We start from the raw sequence: 26,896 nt of genomic DNA on the forward strand, positions 1-26,896 counted from the left end.
TTTAAAAAATTAAAGCAATGCAGACACTTACTTGATAACAATTTTCTGTAATTTGCATTAGTATTTCCCGGCAGTTTGGGCATAAACCTGTGGACATGGGTTTTACTAATCCAGCTCCAGCCACCATATCCTGTTACTCTATATTCTTCTCCTTTTTGCTTCCAAACCTGTAAATATTTTTTAAAAAGTAATGTTACTGATGATATTTGTTGCATTACTAATGTTTACATTTAAAAACACATTTTTACACACTTTTCCAAGAAGTCGAAGCATATTTGTGAAATGATGTACTAGAATTGAAGATGTATTTGCTGATTATTAAATTGAAACATTCTATCATAGAAATATGTAAAAGCCTCATTTAATATAATTCTGAGACTCTCTTTACCTAAAAGCTGGGAGATGATATGAGTTTTTGAATCAACCTGTATGCTTGCTACAACAAGTGTGGAACAAAGAACTATTCCAACAAAAGCAGTTAAAATCTACAGCAGGAGAACATAAAGAGGTTTCTACAGCAGTTCCCATAATATTATACAACCTTCCAAAGGCTGGATTTTCCAGGGAGAGGGAGTGGGACAGGGACAGACACACAGACAAGACTCCAAAAACCCTCTAGAACCTTCCATTAGGAAAGGCTGCATTGGCAGACCAGTATCTGTCACTCAGGCAGTGGCAGTGAGAATGACACAGCTCAAATTCAATTTACACAAAGATAATGTGCTTGAATACATGGCCATGGCTCCTACTTCCACACAGGAGTAACACAAGGACATGAACACTCTAAGTTTAAATGAAAACAGAAGAAGAGTCAGAAGTCAACAGTGTACATTTTCTTCATTCTTCCCACAAATGAAACCCTCACCTGGTGTTTGACAGGAAATGTGTATTTCACCCATGTAGCTTGCTGCATTGTTTCTTCTTCTTCTTGTTTTCTCTCTTTTTTTTTCACTTTCTCCTTTTCTTCTCTTTCTATTGCTGTCATTCTGCGTAATCTAATCCATACAGATTTAAGTGTATTTAAAAACAGGATTGTGTAAGCAAATATAAGAAGTCAACAGCACATAATACCCCTTGAATAAATTTAAATATCTGAAGTTAAAATGAATGCCCTGAATGAAACTGTCAGGTTTTAGGTATTATTTGTAACAGGAACATCACTTTTTTTGCTATTTCAGTAAGGAAAACACAGATGCAATTGTGTCAAACACCAGACACATCTATTTTCTGCTCCTATGACAAAATGAGAGACAAAACCCAGACTCCACCGAACTGAGAGTGTTGAAATTTACTCTTCTACTCTCCCAGAGTTTTAGCAGCTTTGAGACTGTGGCTCAGCTAAAACAAATGCAGGAGCAATGACACTATAAAAATATTGTCATGGTTTTTCAGTGTTTCTGTTTGACAAAATACACTTCTACACTTCAAGTGCTGAATGACTATGTCAATTTAAACATAATTCTTACAGGTTTAGAGGAACTAGCAATTGCAAACCAAAGCAAAATTCTCATATTCAACAGTATTTTAATATTTATTAATTTTACCTTGTATGCCCCAAGGATTCCCGCCAGATGGGCAGCATGACAACTGGTTTGATTGCACACTCCAATATAGCCAGTGCTAGTGCAAATTCTCTGGGTTTGCTGCACATCTGAACAGCCTTAATCCAGTTAGACCTAAATTGGAAAAAAGAGAATGATCTGAAACATATACATGCACTAATATAACTTGCCATTTTAAGAAGATTTAATGGTGGGATAAAAACTCCTGTAGTAATACTTTACTCAAATGTACAACCCTTTCAGCCTCCACCATAAACACTCATGATTGTAGTGAAGCACAGTGCTTGGAAATCACAGATTTGAAAAAATAGTAACTATTGCTTATTAACACTGCTAGTAAAACCACAAGTAAAACAAGAATATGTATTTCCATTTAATCATTTACCTGTGGGAAGCCCAATTAGGGTGAAGGAAGGATGCTGGGATATTGTTTTCTAGCTGAATAATGGTGAGCCTCAGGGTGGATATGGTGAGAACTTTGGAGCCATGCACAGACCCATTCCACTTGAACTCTCCAGCTGGAGTCAGGCAGAATTTGTGTGAGAGGTGTCGCCTCTTGTCGTGGTCCTCCCTGTGCTGGTGCTTGTTCAAAGCGAAGGAATTGGTGGCATATTGATTGTGATAAACACGGTACTTCCCCTCCTGCCCCAGTTTGAAATAGTTGTTCATATTTCCTTTAATCACAACATCCTTCTTGGTGTTCACTCGGGAAACTTCGCCTTGAGAGTTCACCACCAGAACCTTGGGAAAGAAATATTGGAAACTTTTCACTGAATCTGTAAAATAATTCCTTCTATTCACTTATTCATGATTTAGGTTTCAAATGTCTATCTATAAAAGAATTAAAATATCCTGCAGCAGTTCGTAGAAACAAATAACGCTATACCCAATACACCAATCTATGTACTTAATCACTGCCTGTCTACAGAGTTAGGATATTCCCAGACCAACCTTAACATTACAAAAATCCCCATCTAGGCTCCTCAGACCAAACAGGAACCTGTTCTGCTGCTCTGATTGTGCCTATGGAGGGAGAGAGCTTCACTAAACTCAGGTAAGCTCTCTGTGAGCCCCCTCCTTGGTACATCACAGAATTCAGACATGTAGCTTAGCAAACAAGTGTCCTGGACTTTGAGAACATGGTATAGATAACATCACTGGACTAATTTGTTTGTCAGTAAATTCACTAAGTGATGACTTACATGGAAAACCAATTAACAAAAATAAAATCAATATACCAAATAATATGCAGACAATTAACTGCAAAAAAAGTGACAACAGTTGGCATTTCCTTCCTGGATAAACTGGGCTATTTAAAAAAAAACAGAACTAAACCAACAAAAAAACCCAGTCACACAAAACAACCACACCAGTGCACTGGGTCACTGTCATCACTCTGTAGAGAGCACCCAAGAGAGCAAAGCACAGGGGCGAAAAACTTCCTGTGATATTACAATTTCACCATCTGTTAATTTATTATTACTGCCTTCTTTTTTTTCAAGTATGTCCATTGACTGAAAAAATAACTTTTAAAACTTTTCAATAAAATTTAGTATTCTTTACAGAAATTATCATTTTTTCATAACATTTTTTGTACTTTTTTGAGTTTTCCAAGACGTGCACAAACCTCTCTGGTTTCTTTATATAACTTATTTGCTTCATTTGCTGCTGCAGCAACCTGCTGGCTTTTCATCTGGCTCAGTTTGCTATCTGGATTCCTCAACCTGGTGAGCATCCGTGTCGAGCCTGGCGTGCCTTTCCCTGCACCTGGAGAATCACTTCTTTCACCATTGGATTTCTCTCCTGCCCAGGAAGAAAAAAGGTTTTTAAAACAAGAATTGGAAGTTAAAAAAGAACAGAAAGGTTAGTGAAAATATGCATAAAATGAAAATTGGAGATGCCATTATACTTATTATTCTTATCATTATTATAATTATCATCATCATTAGTGTTATTACCTAAATCCTCTGAAGCCTGGGATCCCCTCTCTGCATTTTCAGCATCATCAAGAGTTTTAATGGAGTCGTTGTGCCCAGAGCCCAGCTCGCTGCCACTGCTGTTCTCAACATCTGCCTGTGGAGGTGCAGCAGAACCACTGCTGGGGACCATCTGACCTGTTTCTTCTACAAAAGAACAACTTCAGCTTTAGTTTTTTCTTTTGAATTGGATCAATGTAACTTTTTAAAGTTTTTATAAAACAAGGCAGACGAACATTTTTGCAGGACTGGAGGAAACACATAGAAAATATTAATTCCCTTCAGAGCACTGTATCCATGAAATTTTTTTGTTCTGTTTCAAGCAGTTTCAACTTGTACATCTCTGAAGAACTGAAATTTGTACCTGTATTTAAAATATATTTGTATTTCATCCAAGACAATTTTTTTCTAAAGATGCACACACAAATAGGCCTGAGACTCTTTTGCATTTAGAATTCATAAAATTTGGCCTTCCTGAAGCATCTGATTTTCTCTCCTTGAATTTTCTTTTGCTTTAGTTATTCCTGAGAGTACACACCTTCCAGTTTCCCTTGTTTTCCACTGAGTCTTTGATTGTCTCTTCCTCAACTCCTTAATTCCCAGGAATCCCACAGATTTCTGTTCCACTGACACCACTCTAAATATCAGCCCGCTTAAAATATCAGCCCCTTCCTGATCTGAAGAGTCTTGATGTGGCTTCAAATGTGGTTTTGGTCCTCAGCTGTCCCTGTTCCTGTGTCCTGACAGCTCTGGACTTTGTTGTCCTGTTGTGCTGCCCCAGTAGGAATTTTTTACTGAATATCACTGAATTCCAGCTACCTCAAAATAAATCTCTCCACCCTCCCAGTAGGAACAAGCCCCAATCCCTCAAAACAGCAAACCCAGCAATGTCTTCTGGGCTTAGTGCCAAAGGGAGACAGTTCAGCTGTTTAAAATCTACAAGATCTGCCTCTTTCTAGGGGATTCTGATGTTGCTAAGAAGCGTGACAGAACAAAACCTGAGTTTTTTTTTTTGTGAAATATTCACTCCTAGCAGAAAGATGGATCAGGTAAATATTCTGGAATTCTTGGAGGATCCCTAAGCTGAATGCATCTTGACTTCTGACTGTGCCAAATGGGTGACCACCACTGTTTGATCTATTTCCCCTTTTACTAAGAGGAAAAATGGACCTGTTTCTATGGCTGCTGCTTGGAACAGAGTGGAAGCACCCAAACCAGACTCTTAATAAAGATTGATATGCAAATTGCATTTAACAAGCATGGTGGCATTCTCATCTACCTCTGCATTTTACTCATATTTCCTCCCTCTTTGGGGGATAACTGCCTCACCAATCCTGGTTCAGTACCTCTCCTTCTCTCTGAGAGTCTCAAACTGAAATTTCATAGCAAGAACACAAACATCACTGTGAATATAGTGAATTAGACATGAGCAAAAATCCTCTCCACACACACTTTGCTACAAAAAAAAAAAAGCCTGCAAATATACAACTCACATAGAAGCTTTGGAAGGAGAAAAGTACTTGTGAAAGTATAATAAATAATGATAAATATATAAGTGAATCTTTAAAATAAAATACAAACCCATAAAGTTGTCTGAAACAAAATTATGGGATATGTATCTTTTCCATTAAACCACTACATAGTTATTTTAACTTTAAAAGGGAACAAAAAATAGGAGAACTGGCAAAAATATTTGGTCATGTATCTAAAATATATGGTTTTTGTCTCATACATGAGGACATTTCCTGTACTTAAAAAGTGTATCATGAGGTTTGCAGCTTACAGATTAATCTTAGCTTTCATTTTGTCCTCCTGTAGAGAAAGTTTATTACAAGGTTTGGATGCATTGACTTTCATAAGTTGAAAAGCTGCAGACTGACTGCATGGAGAACTATTTCTGTAGGAGAGAAAACATTTACTACTCCTTTTTAAAACATAACACACTGAGTATGCTCACATCACACATGTTTAGATTTTTAAGAACTGAGAATAAAATCCTGATCATTTTAATGGTGAGCAGCTTTTTAGAACAACATTTGTTAAGTAGTAAATCCTGTAACAGAATATAATTCTAAATGCAATATAAGGTAATTCTAGAATAGTACACTCATAGTTTATGTTACATCTAATCAACTCCCACTTATTCCTAAAGCAAAAGTAAGTTTGTCTGGTTTTAAATAGTTTATATTATTACCTTTGAGTCACTGACATGGCAGAACAAAACATGTTGAAGTACAATAATCTTGTGCTTATAATTCTGAAATCTGTTTAAAATTTTCAGCATGACAATTTTAATCTTGACATTTCAGTGCAATGGTTTATTCACATGAATGAAAATGCTTTGTTAGTAATTTACACAGTAAATGAGAGGTTAAAATAATAAACAAGCCAGCAGCAAATCAGAGTTGAAATAAACTTTGAGGATGCTAACAATCATTACAGATCACTATGGAAAAATAAAATATACAGAAAATAGAAAATAAAAAGCTTAGCCATAGTTGTCTTTGGAAGGCATGGAAACAAATGCTAATGTCACGGAGGACCACAAATTTCAAGCACTAGTTGCAAGAAAATTAACTTTGAAATGTTAATAATGACAACGTAGCAGTAAAGGATGGCACTGCAAGCAAACAGCATGAGTGATATACGCTGGGAATGGTTTTAGTGGACAAATCAGAGAGAAAAACAGATTCCCCAAATTACAGAGGCATTGGTAACAGTGCCCTCTGTACCTGAGAGTTCCAGAGGGAGCTCTGATGCCACCTTCTTCTCTGCCACGTTGTTGCTATCAAGGGTTTCTGACTGACACCCCACTGCGTCCTTCCCTTCAGAGCAACTATTCTCTCCTGCAGAAGGATTTGTGGTGCTGTCATCAGTGCTGGAGGTCACAGAGTTACTTTTATCCCCAACGACTGTTGCCTCTACAGTAAAACGCACAACAAAACTTTAGGGATGTTCTTTATTATGCCTTAGGATGTCATTTGGCATCATCCATAGAAAGCAACTTCAGCAGTTTTGTTTATTTGATAATGCTGAAAAACAGAGCTTTTCCTTTCCTTTTTTTTTTTTTTGCTATGAGATGGTATTGTCTCAGAATCAAAGAACAAACCAATTGTGAGTAGGAAAAAGTTAAAAATGAGGTAATGTAGCTTACTACAAACATGTTGATCACAACCTGTGCCACCTGTACCTCAAGCAGGGTATCTAGGAGCCAGCTGTATAGAAGTAGGAAAATGGGTGAAATTACTTAATAAGAACAACTCCAACATACAAGCACAAAGGAGCTGACAAATATCACCTATTACAGAAATACCTTGGAGAATCATACAAAGAAAGTATTGCATTAACACTGAAGGAAATGTGGGGTTCACTTCATTTAAATGGAGCTGTTAAAGCACACTCAGTTTCTTTACCTTCTGCTTTCTCTTTTTCCACATCTTGCTCACTGTGTGTTTCCTCAATTTTATCCTGGTCTCCAGATTCTTCCTTGTCTCTCTCAGCATCTGTCTGGTCATTATCAGCATCACTTTTGGCCTTTTCTGCTTCCTCATCTCCTGTGTTTTTATCTTCCACTATTTCTCCTTTTCTTGCTCTGATAATGTCCAAAATTTCATCTACAATATAAAGCATGTTGTCAGCACGGAACAACAAACCACCTACAGAGCCACGGAGCACAAATAACATGACATAAATCCTGCTTCTGATCTGAGATAAACTAGATTTGATTCAAAGTGCAGCATCTATTCCCATTACACACAATATTCCTACCATTTGCTGCAGAAAGGAAAGACTTGTTGCTGCCCCTTGCTTTGTTTGTAAGGTCTTCTGTCACATCCATGTGCCGATGAACTTCTTCACGCATCTCATCCAGGGTTTTGCATAGGTCAGCTTCCCAGTAATCCTTGTCCAGGCATTCAATCAACTCTGCCAGCTGGATCTTTGTGCTGTAGTACCAGATTTTCTTATCCTTCTCACTTTCTGAATCTTCCTCTCTGTAGGAGTATTTGAAAAATATTGATTTTAAAATGTCTGGATGAATGACAAAAATTGTTATCAGCCTGCTTTGTGCAGAACACTACAAAATGTCAATACCTGAGTGTGAACAAATAAATCACATTGCTCATATGCACCCAGTCTAATGTCAATATTCCTTCCTTGTTTCCTTCCCTTTCTTCATCCCCTCAGTTCTCATGACAACTTCCTCAGGAAAGCCTGAGGTCTCCTTAAAACTGGTTTGTCCCATCAGACAACAAGGCTGATTTTCATTATATTTAGTATTTCTGCAACCAGTAATTTACTACTAAATCTGAAATAATCTGTAAATCCAGAAATCACAATTGTTGTTTCTGCCAGTATATTCAGTAAAAAACAGAGTTAGAAAATTCAAAGTATAGACTGTTACATTCATAAAATATTTTATATTGGTATTCCTACAGCATCCACCTGTGAGAGCACCAGTAAGGGGTGAGTCATACAACAACTCCTTTGAAAAAAATCAAGGGATTTCCACATTTTTAATCTGCAGTACTCCACAACCCCATGAGCCCAGAATTACTGGCGCCAACAGCACCTCAGCAGGGCCCCAGAGCCAAGGGAGCTCCATCAATATCCCAGGTAACAGACTCTCCTGGAGGCTGCAGAGCACAGGGAAGATGCTGCAAGCAGTTCTGTAGCTGCTGGATTTCAGCTTTGATCCATCCTGTGGAGCAGCAGCAGCCAGATCCAGGCTGGCATGAGCCACTCATTTCCACAGCACATCCCAGACTCACTGAGAACTCTAATCCAGAGCTTCCCAGCAATGGGAAGCAGACTGTAAATCTCAAAGATCTGTCTTTGTGGGGTTTGTTGCAGGCTCCTCTCTACTGGCTCCCTTCCCGTGGCTTTTATATTAAAAATGGTCCAAATGGGTTTCAGGGATTCAGAAAGACAAACAACCTTAAGGCAACTTGATCATTGTTGATCTACTGCCTCCCACTCTGTATTTGTGAAACAATTAGTATTTGCAACTCAAACAGAACACTACTGAAACAAGGCGGTTGTGAAGTTAATAATGGCAATATTACACAAAATTCAACTATTAACTTGTCACAACCATTACTGCAAAACAGACTTTTGGTTTTGATGATAAAACCTGGTGTACTCCAAAGAAATTTGCATCTTTCTCATAAAGGCCTTTACTCATGAAAAGCAACTAATTCTGCTTTATCCATTTATTCCTCTAAACTGCCAACATTCCATTAGTTTAAACCACACCAACCTGTTAAGCTTGACAAGTTTTCTCAGAGAACAGCTCATTTCAGACTGTCACATACAACACACCAAAATGTAACAGCTGAACACTGACAATCATTTGACTCTATGGAATATTCTAGGCTTGTAAACTTCCATGTTAAAGAAAAATTACTGTTTAAACCATGTTTCCTCTTAAACCAGGAGTTATTTACCAACAACAATAGGAATGACAGCACTTTCATTACTGGTGGTGAACAAAAGCCACAGAAGAGGAAGATAAAGGCAAATACCCAAAAACCCAAGATGGAAGGGGAGATGAGAATGCAAGAATAGGGCCTTACACAGTGAGAGGAAATAAAAGGATGAAATGAAAAGCTTAACTAAAAAGGACAGGGAATGGGTGCCTTCTGAGCTTTCCCTGGCAAGTGTCCAAAGGAAATGGCAAGTGCAGGACCCTGGCAGAGCAGCAGTTGTAAGGCTGCTGTGTTCCTGACAAACATGACTGTAGAATACGATGCTGTTATTACCCTGTTTCTTAACTGACCAAAAAGGGAACTTGAACCTTTCATTCTGAACCCCTCTGTTGTAGCTCTGTTGTAGTTACAGGATTATTTGCTAGAGAGATAATGCCATTTATACATCCTCTTATATGACCTAGATATGCAACAATATAAATGCTTTATATAGAATCAGAGTCACTTCGGCTGGAAAAGACCTTTGAGATCAAGTCTGACGATATATTCTCATCACTCCATGAGGAAAGGCTGTGCCTGCTTCCATCTGCCAGACAAGCAACTTGTATACACTGCTTCTATTCTGATGGTGATCATCCAAGTGTTTTCTCATTTTCATGTTTCTCCCCTCCATGCAGCAAATCTGAGACTGCTCCAGCTGCACTAATGCACCCAGGGTGAGCATGTGTGTCACCTGAACATCCCCAGCAGCATCTGGTTTTTCCCTTCCCGTCAGACCTTTCTATTCTAGGTTTGCAAGGTTCCACTGGACTGAAAAGCAATTACTGCTGTTTTCTGTTTCCCTGGATAACTCAAGAAAAACCTTCAGCACCAGTGAAGGTTTGCTGTATTGCAGGCAGTAAACCCCAAAGCTCAGTGTGCAGAGTTGAGACATCAGACCACCAAGAGCATTGTGCAGAAAGCACCTGAAGCTAATCCTCCCATGTGTGATTTGAGTCCTGCCCATTAAAGAACTGCTCAGAAAATGTTCTAGAAACAGACAATGAGGTTATCCAAGGCTATTTTAATACCCTTCTACTTCATTATTATCAGGGTTTGAGCATAAAGTTTGTTTTGAACTGAAGATTATCACAACGTTAACAAGAGAATTTCAGGAATGGAAGAGTTTTCTCTTGAAGAAGCAGAGACAGAATGTGAAATGGCACAAACTGGTTGGTCTGTGTGCTTACACCAGTCACATCCCTGGCCAGACTTCTTTCCAAGATGTTGATGAGTGCCAAGGGAAGACTTGGAGCTCACAGCAGAAATCATTCCATGCAATCCATTTCTGCCAGCTTAGGTAAGACTTAAATTAACAGTTACATAATTTCAGCTAACTTTCCCTTAACATCTTCTTGTGTTTATGAAAGGGACACACTTTTACTCTCTGAAGAAATCAGAGGGGCTGGATGATTAAAATACAGAAAGATGCAAGTCTGCACAAGGACCAGTTCCCAGCGTTTTTCTCGGACAGTCCAGACAGATTTGCCAGCTTGGTGCTGGACAGGTCTGCAGAGACTCCAGGGGACTCAGCTGAGTCACACACAATATGTGAGGCCAAGGAGGGAGAAAAGAATCACATGACTATTTCCTACCTCTTTCAGCCTCCTTGGCTGCCAGGAACTATTCACTGGCAGGCTGCAGAGACAAGTTTAAAGACTGATAAAAGCAACATAGAAGATAACTGAAACTTTTGAGTAAGGCAATAACAAAATATTTAGTACTAGTAGTGTTGGAGATACTTCCTGAATTCCATGATGATACAGTTGGAAACTGAAGAATTCAAGAAATTGTTTCAAGCTATCTACTCAAATGAAGACCCACACCCATGTTAATTAACTGGAGAAAATAGAGCAGGACCCCCTAAGAACATAAACAGCATGACAAATCTTGTAGAAAAAAAAGCTGAAACTGCTTTTGGCTGTTGAGGAAGATCCATACAACTCAGGAATAACAATGTGTGTCCTATTTCTGCTATCAAAATGAATGCCAAACAGTGTTTCATTATCTTCTTTCACAGATAATTGATAAATCCAAAGCATCTCAATATTTCTATAAAGATAAACTTGTTAAAACACTGCAGCAGTTTACAAGGACAATGCAAGTCAAAGTCCTAAATTTCCTGAGTTAATAACTTGCAGAAATAATCTTCACAAGTAAAACAAATGTAATTGACCCAGAGGCATCATCCTCAATTAGTAAACAGCTTGAAACAAAAACATCAGGAATTAATTTGCTCTTGGTCTTTTTGTTTTAATCTTGTTGATATTTGTTCATGAGGAGACTTCTTCAGTGTCCACTTTTCCATCTTTGTAAAACAGAAAAGATGGAAAAGAGAAACAAACCCACAATCAAGGGCTTAAAATAGGCAAGTGATGGAAATAAAAGTATCAGGCAGCAAGTCTACAAAACCCCTCAAAAGGTGGGGAAGCCAGCAGTAGGTTGGATTTATGATATTTAAAAGGGGAGAAGTAAAAAGCCCTAAAAACCCTTTTGAGAAATGAAGCCACCAAGAATTCAGGATTTCAGTTCTGCAATCCTCCTGGAGAGGATTTTTAACTGGTATTTGTGCAGATTATTTTTAGATCTATTAGCTTCCTCTGATACATTTGATCACATGGCATTGGGGAATATACTCTATTCATTTTAATGAAGTTGATGTGATAATATAATTTCATGAATCTCTGGTTTTAGCACTTGGCAGTTATCCCTTAAGTTACCCTTCAGTTATCTGAGATAGCAGGTGTGGTTTGATCCTGTTCAATGTGTGAAAATAAATAAATAGATAAGTAAATGTATGCAAAAAGTTGGGTTGGGATACAGCATGCTTACTGAATTTAAAAACTGAAAGTATGGAGTTTAATATCTATGTGAGTTATTAAAGTTGCACTTTTGAAGTTATGTAGTACTTTTGCCCCCTTATGATATAATTTGCCCACAGAATATCTAAAGGAAATGCAAAATACTGGTTTTTAAAAACTCAATACATTTAACTTTTGAAGAGGTCTCTTCTACGTGCAGTTAAAATTATTACCAACGTGCCAGAAAAACAACTGTCACATGTGCAGATTTCAAAGGACCACAAAGCACCTGCATGATTCATTTCAGTTTGAAATATGTTGAAGTATTGCCTGCATCAAAACCTTCTGAACATCAAATACTCCACTTCACAGGGAAAAAACATTGTTTTACAGATCGAGTTTGGTTAAAAATAATTATCTATCTGCCTATATACAGGGAGGAAACAGTCTGCCCATTTAGCTCAAAATCAGCTCCTGGGTGATCTAGATTTTTTAATGTTAATTCCCAGATCTCTGCCAGTACAGGAGAGCAGTGAAGACAAACCCAACTTTAGAACTGCCTTTTCCTCAAGAGTTTGAGGGGAAAGACACAAAAACAAGGCAGAGGAAACCATAAGTTATTAAAGCAGAAGTAACTAGAGCAAAACCAATCCCAGTTACGTTTCCTTCACAACCAGGCATTTTGTGAAAATCAAAATTTCAATACATTTTCTGAAAACAAAAGGTAGGAAATTCTGTATGAAGCAATGGAATAATTGGGATATCAACAGCTTCAGGTTCCTGTCATATCCTGGTGAACCACCTGAATGATCCACCCCCTGCTGTGGAGCATGTGACTGAGTATAAACATGGAGCATATATACAGGAAAAAAAAGGAGAAGAATATAAAAAATTGCCTGCACCTCTGAAAGGTTACTTGGCACTACTGTGACATTTATAACCCAGAGAAACTAAAAAAGATCAAACATGGACTCTTTTCTTAGAAATATGAAAGAAGAACACAGGAAACAGAGCAGAGATAATTATTACTTAAAGCATTAGCTGACAATATCCCGGAGAAACAGCCCCACATTTTAAAGGAATACCATGAGCCCTTAGAAGTGTCTTTGCAAGATGTAACAACACCAGCAGATCTCTTTTAAGCCTCTTTTAAACATGCTGGCTACTATCTTAACATTCACTGTAACCTGCTTTGTACGAAATTCTGTTAAGGTGCCCAGCTGTGGTTTATTTTCTCTGTAACACCGAATGGAAAAACGTGTTTCTGTGTTTTCAGAGCTCTGCTAAAACCTCTATTTCTCCTAATTTAACAATAGCACTGATTTCACTTAAATATTATTTCTCCTCCATTATGAGAACTATTAGATAAGAACAGTCTTTTTTGAGAAAACCAGCCATTTTCCTTTGAAAAATGAATTTCAGATTCAACTTCTCAGATAAAATCCAGGGCACAACGCTCTCACTAGCAAGGGTTTGGTTCCTATTAATATTTTGAGGTACAGTTGTATCTTGAGACCAACCAGCAACAGGAAATTGTGTGAAACACACACACAGTACCTCCTCCACAGTACCTTCCTCCAAGGGAAGTCATAGCATGCCTTGTCATAGCAAGGCATGACTTGCTATGGTGACTTTCTTTGCACTAAAGAACGTTCAATGCAACATTTTCTGCATTTCTGGGAAGAGTGAATCCCTTTGAGCATCTCTGAAAGTTTCAGCTTCAAAGGCAGAGCATCAAACTAGTACCAGAATTTGGCAGCCAAGCACAGCTTAAGCAGGTGACAGACCACAAGTAGTGTCCTACACACCATGTGATCATAAGAATCACCAAACTTCTCTTCAGTAACTTCTACAAGAAACTGGGGAGTTCTCATTAATATTCCCTTTCTTTTCCTCACATTCATATATTTTAGGCACATTAATATTAAGCCTGAGGCCCTGTTTTTATGTCCTTTTTATGTATAGATTATGAGAACATTAATTTTGGATAAATATGGATTATTTACATGGTCTTTAGTAATCCCCTTACAAAACATCAAGCAACGGCCTTATCTAAAGAAAGAACAATTTTAAGGTGGCAACAGCAATTTCCATGAAGCATTAAAAGCACAATATTATTGTTCAGAAATCCTGCAATGATGAGTCCACTTACATGATGATTCTCCTGTTCAGGAACCAGTATTTCCGCCGGTGCCTGTCGTATCCAATGGGTTCGTGTCGGATGTACGGTTTGTTTTTTTGGATTTCAGCCACACAGTCAGTCACTCCAGGCACCTTATGTGCCACGCAGACCTCGCACTGCCACTCGTCTTCGGGCACCTCCTCCAGAGGGGGCTTCACACACTCCAAGTGGTACACAGCCGAGCAAGTCTCACAGCAAAGCAAATCCCCAAGTTTGTGACAAACCCTACAATGATCATCATACTGAATAACACCTTCTGACATTAACTCCTCACGTGCAATGTTTGTGGTAAGAAACTGATCCACTAAGAACTGCAGAACTTTGATTTTATTCTCTACTGGTCCATAAGGATAGTCCTCTGTCTCTTGGTAAGGAAGAACATGATGGTATTCCTTGTCACTCTCACAATATACCCGCAGAACCTCTGGCCACGTCATTCCATCTATGAAATACAAAGTGGAATTAACGCTATCTTTGAGGTCAGCAGGTCCAAAGGTAGTATTTGAAGTGTCTTCTTCACGTAAAACTGCTTTTAACAGCACTATATGCATCTCTGCCATAAGTGTGCACTGCTCTTGACTTACCAGAGCAGCACAGAAGTCCTCAAAACGAAAAGGAGAGAGGCGCAAAACAGTGCCAAAGTTCCTTAGTACCTCATAGATGGCAATAACATTCATTATATGCTCACTAGGCACCATTAAGTCCTCTGAGGATTTAGGAAACTCCAAGGGTGGGATATCTTTTTCTTCCAATATTGGAGAACGAGGACGATGTGCTCTTTGTCTTCTCCTACCTGGAATTAAAAAAAAAAAAAAAAATCAGTAAGAATTTTGCTGTTCACAGGTTAATGTGTTTAAACATCTATCATCAATCACTGTGTTAGCGTTCTGAACTAATGCAAATTGATGTTTCACAAGCTTCACAGTTATATAAATGTGTTAACTCAGCTAATCATCTTATACTTTAACTAACAGTATGAAAATAAACACAGGATATCTGAAGTTTTGCTTTAGACACATACAGGAATTGCATTTCCCATACAATACACATCTACTGAAGCTTTAAAATGAAATCTAGAAATGTAATTGTTTAAACTACTTAAAAAGAAAGACATTTCCTGCAGTCAAAATAATATAGTTTCCTCATTTTTATTCAACATGTCTAGTTTAAACCAGAAACATCAAGCTCCAAACAGATATTTTGTATTAAATGATTGCAAATTATTCTCCTATCCAGCAAGGGCATCCAGGAAAGCTCATTTCAAGCAGATGTCTTAGTACATCAATTTCAACCAAATTAAAATACAAAAGAGAACCTAAAGCGTGCTGCCCACTGCCTTCTCACTAGAATATTTCTCCTGACTACCTACAAACTGAAACCAGAAGGGAAGTGTGATGTTTTATGAAAATATTTCAACAATTCTCAGTTTCTCAAAACAAACAATTCCCCCCCACAAGCCACCTTCATGTTTCAACAAAATAGGAGCCATATCCACAGAATGAGGAGGCAAATTATGGAAGGATGAAGCTTATCAATAAAAGCTAATCTAAAGAGCTGTTTTACTACCTAAAAGAAAAGACACTGAGTATAATTAATTCAGTTTCAGATGCCAATTCAGATAAGATGTTACACTTCCTTTGCTTGGATTCCACTATCCTTAATGCCAAACAGAAGGAAAAACAAATGAGGAACGTTTTTGTATATGACACTACCTGAGAGATGAAACATTTTAATCTTCTATAAAAATAACCAGCTACATGAAACTATTTCTCAGCCATCAGTTAAAAGTTTTAGATTCACTCATTAAACTTATTTCCCTTTACAGAAAAAAAAAAAAAAACCAAGTTGAGAAAATCTCATAAATCATCATTTAGGTTTAATCCAAGAACTGAGATGAAAACTGGTTTTATGTGCTCTTACTAAGCATACTAAGGTTCTGGTCAAAAACGAAATTTCAAAATTATCCACTGTCCATAGACAAGTGTCAGCAGGATGCATTTCATGCACAGAGAAAATCCTAAGAAAAACTGCAGCTATCCATAGCAGCCATTTCCCACACACACTTCATTAAAATGGGAAATGTATTAAACTTAGTGTGTTCTGACACTGAAGAGTGACACAACCAATAATCTGGAATTTAAAGATTCCCATTCATAATTTCTTAACCAAATTCTGCACATTACAGACCTCCCCAAAAACTGGTTCAAGGAAATGAAGAGACAAAGTGAACTCCAATCAAGTTGGATGTTACCATTACATGGAAATGATTCTCTGTGGCATTTGTTCAACCCTCCCTACTCCCTTCAATGCTCCCAGAAATACAGCAAATAAATCTAATGTGGGAGAAAACCTGCTAAGGTAGATCCTGCTGAACCTGAAACACCATCATTAAAACATTAATGCATTGAGAAGGGGGAAAAAAAAATCACCAGAAAGAAAAGTTACCTTTAAGAAACATCTTGACGCACAACAAATGATTCCAGAAAAAAAAAAATCAACCCTTAGACTGGTATGGCAAGAAGGCACCAGACACAGCTCTCCCTTTCCAATGCTAAAGAATTAAATCTTATACAACAAATTACACACCCAAACAATATTGAAGATGAACTGCAAGATGTTTCCATTACAGCAGTAACAGGTCAACCTCATCTGTGCACAAAAATAGCTTTCCAAGTTTAGTGAAGCTCGAGTTCTGACTGTGGAAAACGAAGGAATGCTTCTATGACTGTCTTCCAACATGCCTCTGCACTAATCAGTGGAAACTGTTTAACCATGGCAAACACACAAAGACAAAGGGGTTCCAGAGCCAGGCACAAAATAAGTGCTCTCTAGATTAAACTCAACTTTTCTATCACCATGATCCAAAATCATACATGCATAAGCCACAGCTGGTTTAATTAAAAGACCCCAAAGCAAAAGAAGACAAACACAATAAACTACTTTGGGGTCCTGAAGCTTTCTTCAACACTGCAGTCCTAGCTGGCCGTGCAACACCACCCTACCAGCACAGAACAGATATTCTGAAATCACTGATGGCCCTCACAGAGTCCAAATATCACAAAAGCCAGCAGAGCTATCAACCAGGACTCTTTCTGTAGCAGAAAAATGTGTCTGTCACACAGGAAAGCCATAAAACAGCCCTTCAAGAAAGAGAGCAGCAAGGCCATTAACCCTGCTTTACCTGAATTAATGAGAAGTGACAAATCCCCCCAGTAATTTTAGACAAAGACATTGCTGGCAAAAATGGACTCCAAATATCAATTTTGCTGATATCTCTCACATGAGATAACCATGGTATGGAATCACAGAAGCATTATGGTTGGAGACATCTTCAAGATCAAGCCCAATCATCACAGTCCCACCACCATGTCCTCCACATGCACACATTTCAGAACACCTCCAGGGGTGGTGAACTACATCAGTTTCCTGAGTTCCAGTGCTTTACAACCCTTCAGCAAAACAGTTTCCTAATACATAATCTAAACATCTACTGGCGCAACTTTAAGCCACTTGTATATTTGTCACAGGAGATTAATAGGGGAATAAAAAAAAGAACTTTAAAACAAGGCATTCTTAATATGTTCTGAAAAAGTTAATCTCTAACACTTCCTGTTACAAAGGAAGCACATTGGTACAATTAAGAGATCTAGAAAAAAATGTGTTATCAGTATACAAAGTGTCATAACAGCATAATAAAGAACTGCACTTTGGTGCAAGTACAATGCAACCCTGTGGCTGTGTTAGTCACACCATTCCATCTCCTACTTAAAACAATTTATGTATTTTCATGTTCACTTTGGTATAAGGAACAGAAATTTCAAAAGGAATAATAAAGCAGATGATAGGAAAAGCAGACTGCATTATAAAATGTGTGCTTCATTTGTGTTAGGCCTCACAGTTGCAGCACATTATGATATTGTGCACCTCAATATTCCCCATCCACACTGGAAACCACACATCACAGCTCAAGAGCTCAAATAATTTCTCTTTTTGGACACTGAACAGCTCTGAACAATTCTCAACTAAATATAAATGGGTTTCCAGAGCTAAAAAAGGCAAGTATTCAAAGATGCAGAATATTTTAGAAAGAAACTGTATTTTTCTTGAATGACTTGATGGCACATTATTTAAAATCTTTCTATGCTGGCTTTTTTTCTTTCCAAATTCACTTGAAATTTGTTATTAATATTCTCTGTACTGGGGATAAAGAGAATTTGAAGTTGAGAAGAGAGTCACAAAGTGTGATTTGAAAATTCAGAAATTACAAGTAATTTGTACTCAAATGTATTACTGGCCAATATACCAACTGTGATCTCAAGAAACACTCAAACACCTTTAAAAAAAACCCTCAAAAGCCCAAGCCAACAAACCCAAGCATTCTAATAATCTCCAGTGAAAAGGATGGACATTCTTTGCCAAGGCACTCATAAATCTTGAAGCATTGCAAGTGGCTGCACAACTGAAATTAAAAGTGCAGGTCAATGGAATATGATATAATGATGTCAAAGTGCTACAGGTCTATTTTTTGAGCTGAAATGCTGGTATTTTACTGGTTGGGTGGATAACCTTCCTACACTGCTGATTTTCCAGTGCTGATAACCCACAGCTCACGCTGCTTTGGAGCAGTTCCACCTCCTGTGTGAGGGTTTTTGAAGATCACAGTCCATGTTTACCCAACTGTGCCTCATAAACACACACAAAAAAAAAATCCCTCAAACATTGAAAAATGTCTCCCTACAATAAATATACACAATTTTTCAAGTTCTTCACTTTCAAGGACAATCTTCTTTTTCATGAGGCAAATGGGCCAATATTTAAATTTGACATTCAGTAGACACAAAATCCCCACTGCTCAACAAAGAACTGTGGCCACTTCAAACACTTTAGTTTAAATTATTTTAGAAATACCAGATTTGACAACCTCTTTTTTTTTTTTTAACTTGTTGTCATTTATTTGTCAAAGATTTGGGGGCCCCCAGGGAATTTTTGTTTCAAATAGAAATTGCAGTATATATATTTTGTTTAACCCCAAAACCATCAAGAGGATTGCAGAGGAGATGCACTGGCTTGGTTACTTGGAGGTTACTTCTCCTTTAAGCACCACCACCTGACTGAACAGACTTGGAACTGAATTTTCATGTAACTACTCTAAATTCAAGAAATCTACTCTCAATTTACCCATGCTGAAGTTTCCCAAAACATACTCAAGTTTTATTACATGCAAATTAGATACTTCTGAGATAGTTTCTGCAGGTTAACTAAGACTCTGAATCAAATTTCACTTCCAAGTTTGAGGCAGTACAAAGGCAGAAAATGTCCACTTCTACACCACTCAAATTCCACAGCTTTATTTGGTGGAAAAAAATTGATTTGCCAATAATCCCCTGCTGCCACAGCTGGAATATTGACAGGATCCAGATCCCCTGGAGTGTCTGAGCACTGCATTTCTATCTAGTACAAGTTCCTTTTAAATGACAAGTCCTTCACTGGTTGTCTCTCCCCAGGTGTTGAAGCAGTCTGCAGTGGTTACCTGTCCCTATTTTGAATTCCCTAGTTGAAGAGCTGCCTGTAATTAAGATGAAAGAGTAAACAATTCTATTTCCATGGCACATTTAATTATAGATACTGATAATTGCACTCAGGATGATCAACTAAAATAATTCATATTACAAATATTTAAGCAAACACACTAATGATATTTGAAATAAAACAAAGTTACTCAAGTAACAGTCTGAACACCCACAACCAGAATTTACTTTAAAAACCCAAACCATTGCTTTATTTTTTTTTTTATTTGCATCTACTCAATCTACTTGGTTCAAATGCTCACCCTTTCAGAATTTAGAAATGAAAAAGAGTTTAAAAGGACCTTGTCTCCATTTTCATTCACAGACTGAAAGAAGAAAAGTCACATCTACTCTTTACCACAGGAGAATATAGAATTTAAAACTACTTTAACCATCTTTAACATATTTGCTTGTTTATGTAAACAAAAGTATCTGAATTAACTACAGACATCAGTGTCCAGAACACAGAAAGATTGTATCACAACCAAATACCATTCAACTTCAGTTGTATTCAATCACCATATATATGCAGGCTAAAAAAAAAAATCACAAAAATCCAGTTTTGCCTTGTCTCACTGACGTTAAACATCTCTCCCCTCCAGCAAACACAGCCTTTCAGCCCAAAATATTTCAGGTACTGAACTGGTGAATGGAGGTCCTACAGAACAAATATTCTGCCAGAACCACTGTCTTGTTGTCTTGTTTAAACAGGGACAGAGTGGTGGTTGCATTTTAGGTCTCACCTCAAAAATAAACACTGGCCCCAGTCTCTCTTGATTTGAAAGTTCACAACTGGTCTCATTTCACTTCTCTAAGAACTTTCCCTTCCTCATCATTTCTCAGCACTTGGGCTCTCCAGCACAGAGCTCCTGCTCACAGTTGCCATGGAGAAGATAAGCTTGGTAGGAGTATTGGGGAGAGAAGAGAGACCAAGGAGTTTCAGATACTTCAGCAACCTGTCACAGGGTTGGGGAAAATACAGAACAAACCCCACCACACCCCAGTCACACTCCACTAACTGATCCCAGAAAAGACTTTCAATTTTTCCCCAAAAAAAAGATTAAAATTTTGGCTTCAAGTCCCACAAGCAGAGTCAAACCACACTCCTCTTAAATGAAAGTCCATCTTTAGTACAGTAGAACTGGACTGGTTTTGTTTTCCAGATTGTGAGTCACTGCAAAAACTTCTCACCATAAAGAGCAGCTGGCAGTTCTATATGATGTCCTGGGAGCATGAGCTCTCTTTAGAGAAGACGCCCTCCTCCATTTCCCTTCCTTCTGGAAACTTTGCCTTTTGACTGCCCTCAAACTCCCTGAGACCCTCCTATTTTGGTTTGGTTTTAATAAACATACACTTGCTGTCCCATATTATTGCTCTGCACCAGGCACGTTTCAAATACAACAACACATGAGGTTTTGTTAGATATCACTGACTAAACTGGAAACAGTTGATGAAAATGTGTAAGAGAACCTTTTTTTTGTTCTTTCTCTCACAGCAAAATGCAGAAAGTGGATACAGCTGCATGTTTGCCACAGCAATATCCAAACTGGTTCTTTAATTAAAAGCAAACCTCTTGGGAGAACATTTGCTCAGCTTCCACCAAAGAAAAAACAGCAGTAAAATGAATAAAATAAGAATATATTATGAAAAGCAGTGCCAAAATAGAAAAATCTAAACGTTTTTCTTGGGATGGGCTGAAATTAAAGGCTTTGACTTTTACTTTTTCCCTTTTAAAAATGCCAACATGATAATCATGTCTCTAATATTCACAAGTCAAAAATCTCTTCCAGAAAAATTTTCTAAAGGCATACGATGCATTTGTAACTACTTGTAGGTGCAGCTCCAATTTGAATATTACTCTGCAGTAATCACACCTAATCCAAATTTATTTATTTAGTCTGGAGAAAAGAAAAAATCAGCCATAAATTAAACTTAAAAACTAAACTAACATTAAAAATGAGGCATTCCAAGCATCAAAAAAGCTTTGGAAGTTGAAACACAAATTAAAAAATCACTGGTCATTAGACCAGGTCCTGAGAGCAGCAAATATCACACAAATTCTCACATGTGTTCCTCAGTAAAGTCTGACTCCTGCATTGCCTTGTACAAAAGTAGGACTTTATGTTCTTTTAAAACTGTGAAACTTTTGGGTGCTTCTTTTTTCAGTTTGCATACCTGTCAGCAGTACACTTTTAGATCAAACTAGGGGTTTTGACTGATTTTACATTAAGAATTTACTTTCCCAACATTATGTCCATCAGCACTCCCTCAGGAGCCAGGACTACAAACCCTCCTATGACCTATGGAATCATTTTAACATTTGGGTAAGTAATGCAAATGCAAGGCAAAGCAGCAGGTGAGATCACTCTGAGAAGGACTCAGAGGCACAACCTTTTTGTGCCTAGAACCCAGGCAAAGAAAAAAACCCAAGAAAACCACAGACAGCACAAACAAAATGATTCTCAGGAACAGTTAGACAATTTCTTGGGACACACTCATGATAGGCTGTAACTAATTTAAGCAGTGAGCCCTAAGAGCCAGCCCCAACCTAGTAAAATCCACATTTATTCAGCTTACACCTGTTCTGTGCAGCACAATGAGCACTTAACTGAACTTTACTGCAGATCTACAAAAAAAGTTGCTCAATAAAGCCATCAGCAGCACACCACCTTTTACAACACACATACTTGGATAAAGGTGAGGTACTTGTGCTCAGAGCTCTCAAACCTCTCTTCAGATAAGCTGCTGATTTACAAGTCAATGCAGCAGGATCAGCCCCAGATTTATTCCTTTGGCCTTCTATACAATTTCTTTGTTTAGAATAATTTTTCAAGACTGAAATGATGAACTAGTGATCCTTCCCTCTAGAGCACAAATCACAGTGCAGATCACTAAATGGTAAAGTAAGAGAATATGAGGTTTAATTTAGAGTAGTGGGTACCCCAGATAAGATGTTTGGGAGGCTGGGAAATCTTTTCCCATGGCAAAAAAGAGGATGCATATCTTAACGTTGTATCTCAGTGTCTGCACTTGGACAATTCTTTAGAAGTACAAAAACATGTTCAGATAAAAAATAACTACAGACACAGCAAATGCAGCACCTGGTTCCCAGCTAAACTCCTTCACTCTAAAGATGAAAGCACACTGTGAAGTAACTGGTTAACAGAAACAATGGTCAATCCCTGCAAATGCTCAGACAAGCAAGATCCAACTAAAAGTATTATTTAATGTATTTTAAGATAAATATTTTGTCTCCCAACTCCAGTGTTGTGTATTTGTTTGTCTGACAGACGGATGATGATCTCATCTGAAATCTAGATGTATAACTGCTGAAAACTAGTTTTCTGATGAAGAAAAAAATCAATAAACAAAAAATGAAGGACTTCTAGGAATCCTGATTAGACCCTTCCCTTGAAATTCTGCAATATATTAAATACTTAGCAACTACAATGCAACAGTGACAAGTAGAATTTACAGTGGACAGGGAATGGCAAAAATAAAAAACAGGATACCTGTCCCAACAGTTCATCCACCTGCTGGGGATGCAAAGGGATGAGAGGCAAGGGACACATACACACACAGAATCCCTCTATCAAAAGTACATCCAGCAGAATAAAAAGAAATAATTGTTATTCACCACAGTATGTTTTTACTGTACTATGACTAAGCGGTGTATTAAAGATATAATAAAGATATTTCATGTTTTCTGAGATTCTGCTTCTTTAAATAGTTTAATAATATTATTCTATATTATAATAATATTAATTTAACAGCAAGTACTCCTACATCTAAGTTCAAGATAAATCATAAGCTCCACATCAGAGCACAAAACCTGAAGCTTTCTTGGCCAGAGCCAATGCTCTGTGATCTTTTAATTCATTGTTCAAGGTAAGTCAGAAAAAACTGTAGCAAGTCCATCCCCCCATTTAAGTGGGATGTGATTTACGTGTAAAAGCTTGGTTGGCAGGAGAGTTTGACTGGGATGGCAATTATTCAATACCCTGCTCTCAAAAACACTCTCCAGCCCCTAAGAGTACATCCTGGAAGTGGCTGGAGGTAAGGGAAGAAGGATTGTTCATCACCTCTTCTGGTAAAAAACCTGCACAGTTCTGTCAGGAGCCAGTTCAAGCCAAGGGAGGAGATGCCCTGCCCTGCTCTGACCTCCTCTCTGCACCAGCCCCTGTCCCACACAGAGATCCTGACCAGACACAAACCCTTCCCTGCCCATCAGTGCTGCTCTGATGCCTGGCATCTCCTGATCATGACCAGACTGAGATTTCCATCAGTGCCAGCCTGCACAGCCACGCTCCCAAAGCAGGTGTTTGTCCAGGATGAGGCACAGACTGAGCTGCCTGAATGAAAAGTTTGTACTTTCTTTGCAGAAGGGCAAAAGTGTGTCTGGGAGAGAGGGAAGCACCTTTGGCAAACACTGAACTAATGAGAACCACCAGTAAATTGCCAAAATTTTTAACTCTCAAAAACTCAGTATAGAGCAAAAGCACCTAAGGATAAAAATGCTCACACTTGGACTTCTCTTAAGAAAGTTAACTGAAGTCATCCTGACCAAGTGAGAAATAAACATATAAATTATCAAAATGGTTTCTGATACACCTAAATACCACATAAAACCTGTCTATGCCTGTACAACAATGCACACAGAGCTATCTTCTGATTTGCCAAAACACTTAGCACACTTGAAAAATGGCATACACCCATTCTCTGCAGAACTCATTTTAAACCTGGATGCTCCTGTAAAAAAATATCATCCTGTCCTAGCCAGTCAAAATCATAAAAATATTATTTCTCTGACATAAGCACTCACAAAAAGGTAATAAAGTTAATAAAACTAAGCAGAAAATGGAGAGTTAAAAGTCAGAGTATTTTAGAGTTTTTTTCCTTCTATGAAGCCAGATCTCAATCTTTATTAAAAAAATTTCAATTTGATTGCAGACATTACCACAACAGGTAAACTAACATCTTTAAAAAATTATTTCTAAATAAATTTAGTAATGCATGTACTTATTTTGATTAATTTAGGTTCTGGTGCATATGGATATAAAGCTTAAAAAAATAGATAAACATACAGAGCTTTTCAAAGTACTAATATGAAGTCACAGAATGAGCTGATAGAATAAAAACAAATGACACATTTAGCAGCCAGTACTTTCCCCTTTTAAAAAGTCATCAGCTAACTACTCAGAACGACATTCCTTTTTTAATTAAGATGCAATGCAGTCACACCAACAACCTGTTCCTCCCCTCTTCCAAACTGGCCAAATACTGGAGCAACAGCAGTCTGCCACCCTGTAGCCCAAATCATACCAGGTTACCTATAAGCTGAACTACTCTCCTAGTTCAGAGACTTAAAAAAAAAAAAAATCTTAAGTTTGAATTCAATTCTGGAATGAGTTCAATTGAATCCAAAGTGCTTAAGTTTAAATAAAATAATTTTTGAAGCTTGGTGAATGAACCAATGAAGGGCAAACAGAAATGCAGGCCTTAAAAATTTCCCAAATTTTCCACTAAAATTAAAAAAAAAATCACAATTATGTTTAATTAATTTTAACCACAATATGAGTTTTAAAGGTTGCCATATCTTAAGATAAACACAGTATTTAAGACCTCTGACTCAACTGCCACCTTTTAATCTTTGTGTTGAACTCAAACTAGGTTTATATCCTTGCAATGAGGCCCTGTGCACTTTTCCCCAAACTATAACAATGCAATCTCCATTTTGAACAATGCACCTCATTTCCCTCCTTGGAAAGCTACTTTTGTCTTAAAGCCAAGAGATGCTGGATCCAGTTCTAGCTCTGATCTCAAGAGCCTGAAAATTCTCGGTGTTTACAGCTTTTTGGTTTTTTAAGCCACTTCAACTTACATGTGCTTCCTTTCCTTTCAACATCAAGTTGTATTTGCAAGCACAAGCCAGCCTTTCCTGTATTTAATTGAAAAGACCTCTTTGCATGGCATGCCTCTCGTTTCCCTTGTTTTTAAATTTAAAAGTGAATGCTCCACGACACTTTTGACATTGTTTGCAACACGTCCTGGTGGATCGCGCATTTCTGCGGTCACCAGGTTCCCCATGAATATTTGCAAGGCATCCCCTTGTTTCAGAGAGTGCCGCCCGCCCTCCCTGCTCCTCTCCGTGCATGCGTTTGTGAGCATCCTCCAATGCTCCCGGGTCCCCGGGGCTGCCAGTGGTTATTTGCATCCCCCTCTCCCTGGGAGTGCTTGCGGGCATCCCTCACATCCTCGCATGGGAGTGCGGACCGTATTTGCCAACCTAGAGGGAGCATGTGGGGTGCCCTCGACTTGTGTGAGTTCGCCCACGGACTCTCTACCTGGGGTGCTGCTGTAGGTGCTGTGGCTCCTGAAGCTGCTCTCAGTGCAATAACTGGCATCGTCTTCATCCTCCATCTCTTCGGGGTAGTCAGAGTCGTCGTCGTCCTCCTCCTCCATTATCTCCTCCTCCTCTTCCTCCTCGGAGTCCTGGTTATCCTCGGGGTCTCCCTCGTCCTCCTCCTCGGACACCATGCTCTCCTCCTCCTCCTCCTCGCTCTCATGATCGTCGTACACCACTTTGCTGATGCTCCTCCTGGACGAGGCTGCCCTGCCTTGGCTGTTGCAGCTGCCTCCTGCGCCTCCTCCTCCCCCTGCTCCTGCCGCCCCGGCCCTGCCCCTGCCCTTACCGCCGCTGCCTCCCCCACCGGGGGTGCTGCTGCCGCCGCCGCCCGCCTTCCTCTTGCCGCCCCCCCTGGGCGAGGCGGCGGCGGCGGCGGGCGACGAGGCCTGGGCAGCGCCGGCTCCCTTCTGCTTGGGCCCCGCCGTCTCCGCCTGGGCCGCGGCCGCCCACCTGCCGCGGCTGCTGCCGCGCTGCCGGGAGCGCAGCCCGCCGATGGGGCCCGCCGGGGCCGGGGCGCTCGCCGGAGCGGCGGCCGCCGCCGGCTGCTGCTGCTTGGGCGGCCTGCCGCGCCGGCCCCGCATCGCTGGGCGCTGGCCGAGGGGGAAGGGAGGGGAAGGGCCGCTCGGGAGGGCGCTCGGAGTCCGGACAGGCAGCTACGGGCAAGCTCCGCGCCCCGCGGAGGGCGCGGGCCCGGGGCGGGGGGGGGGGGGCCGGGCCGAGCGGGCCGCGGCTCAACGCGAATCGCCGGCGCCCCGCTCCGGATCGCCGCCGGCCGCCATCTTGTTCCCCGCCTGCGCCTCGGCCGCTCCGCGCTGACTGGGGGAAGCGGCACCAGGCCCCGAGCGCCTCACGTGACCGCCGCGCCCGCCGCCGCCGCCAGGGGGCGCGCCCGCCACGGCCGTGAGGGAGCCGCCGCGACGGGGCGGCCCCGCGACCC

The 26,896-nt window shown here is 39.5% G+C and overlaps 1 protein-coding gene across 9 annotated transcripts in view; it reads right to left on the bottom strand.

Annotated features, from left to right (window-relative positions):
* Nucleotides 1–26,555, bottom strand: part of BPTF (bromodomain PHD finger transcription factor) — a 52,229-nt gene extending 25,674 nt beyond the window's left edge. For 4 of the 9 annotated variants that reach the window (XM_033076514.2, XM_033076513.2, XM_033076511.2 and 1 more), the window contains exons 1-11: nucleotides 25,898–26,178; nucleotides 13,957–14,779; nucleotides 7,307–7,530; nucleotides 6,952–7,152; nucleotides 6,271–6,459; nucleotides 3,521–3,685; nucleotides 3,190–3,365; nucleotides 1,948–2,303; nucleotides 1,545–1,676; nucleotides 866–995; nucleotides 32–167 (exon numbers count right to left, since the gene is read on the bottom strand). In XM_033076514.2, coding sequence (XP_032932405.1) covers nucleotides 32–167; nucleotides 866–995; nucleotides 1,545–1,676; nucleotides 1,948–2,303; nucleotides 3,190–3,365; nucleotides 3,521–3,685; nucleotides 6,271–6,459; nucleotides 6,952–7,152; nucleotides 7,307–7,530; nucleotides 13,957–14,779; nucleotides 25,898–26,090 — 2,725 coding nt within the window. In that variant the 5' untranslated portion in view covers nucleotides 26,091–26,178. Of the gene's footprint in view, nucleotides 1–31; nucleotides 168–865; nucleotides 996–1,544; nucleotides 1,677–1,947; nucleotides 2,304–3,189; nucleotides 3,366–3,520; nucleotides 3,686–6,270; nucleotides 6,460–6,951; nucleotides 7,153–7,306; nucleotides 7,531–13,956; nucleotides 14,780–25,897 lie in introns of all 9 variants that reach the window. The other 5 variants (XM_033076509.2, XM_033076507.1, XM_033076508.2 and 2 more) reach the window with 3 other exon arrangements.
* Nucleotides 26,556–26,896: the final 341 nt, after the last annotated feature.

The sequence above is a fragment of the Catharus ustulatus genome, chromosome 20 (assembly GCF_009819885.2).
Source record: "Catharus ustulatus isolate bCatUst1 chromosome 20, bCatUst1.pri.v2, whole genome shotgun sequence".
Lineage (NCBI taxonomy): Eukaryota > Metazoa > Chordata > Aves > Passeriformes > Turdidae > Catharus > Catharus ustulatus.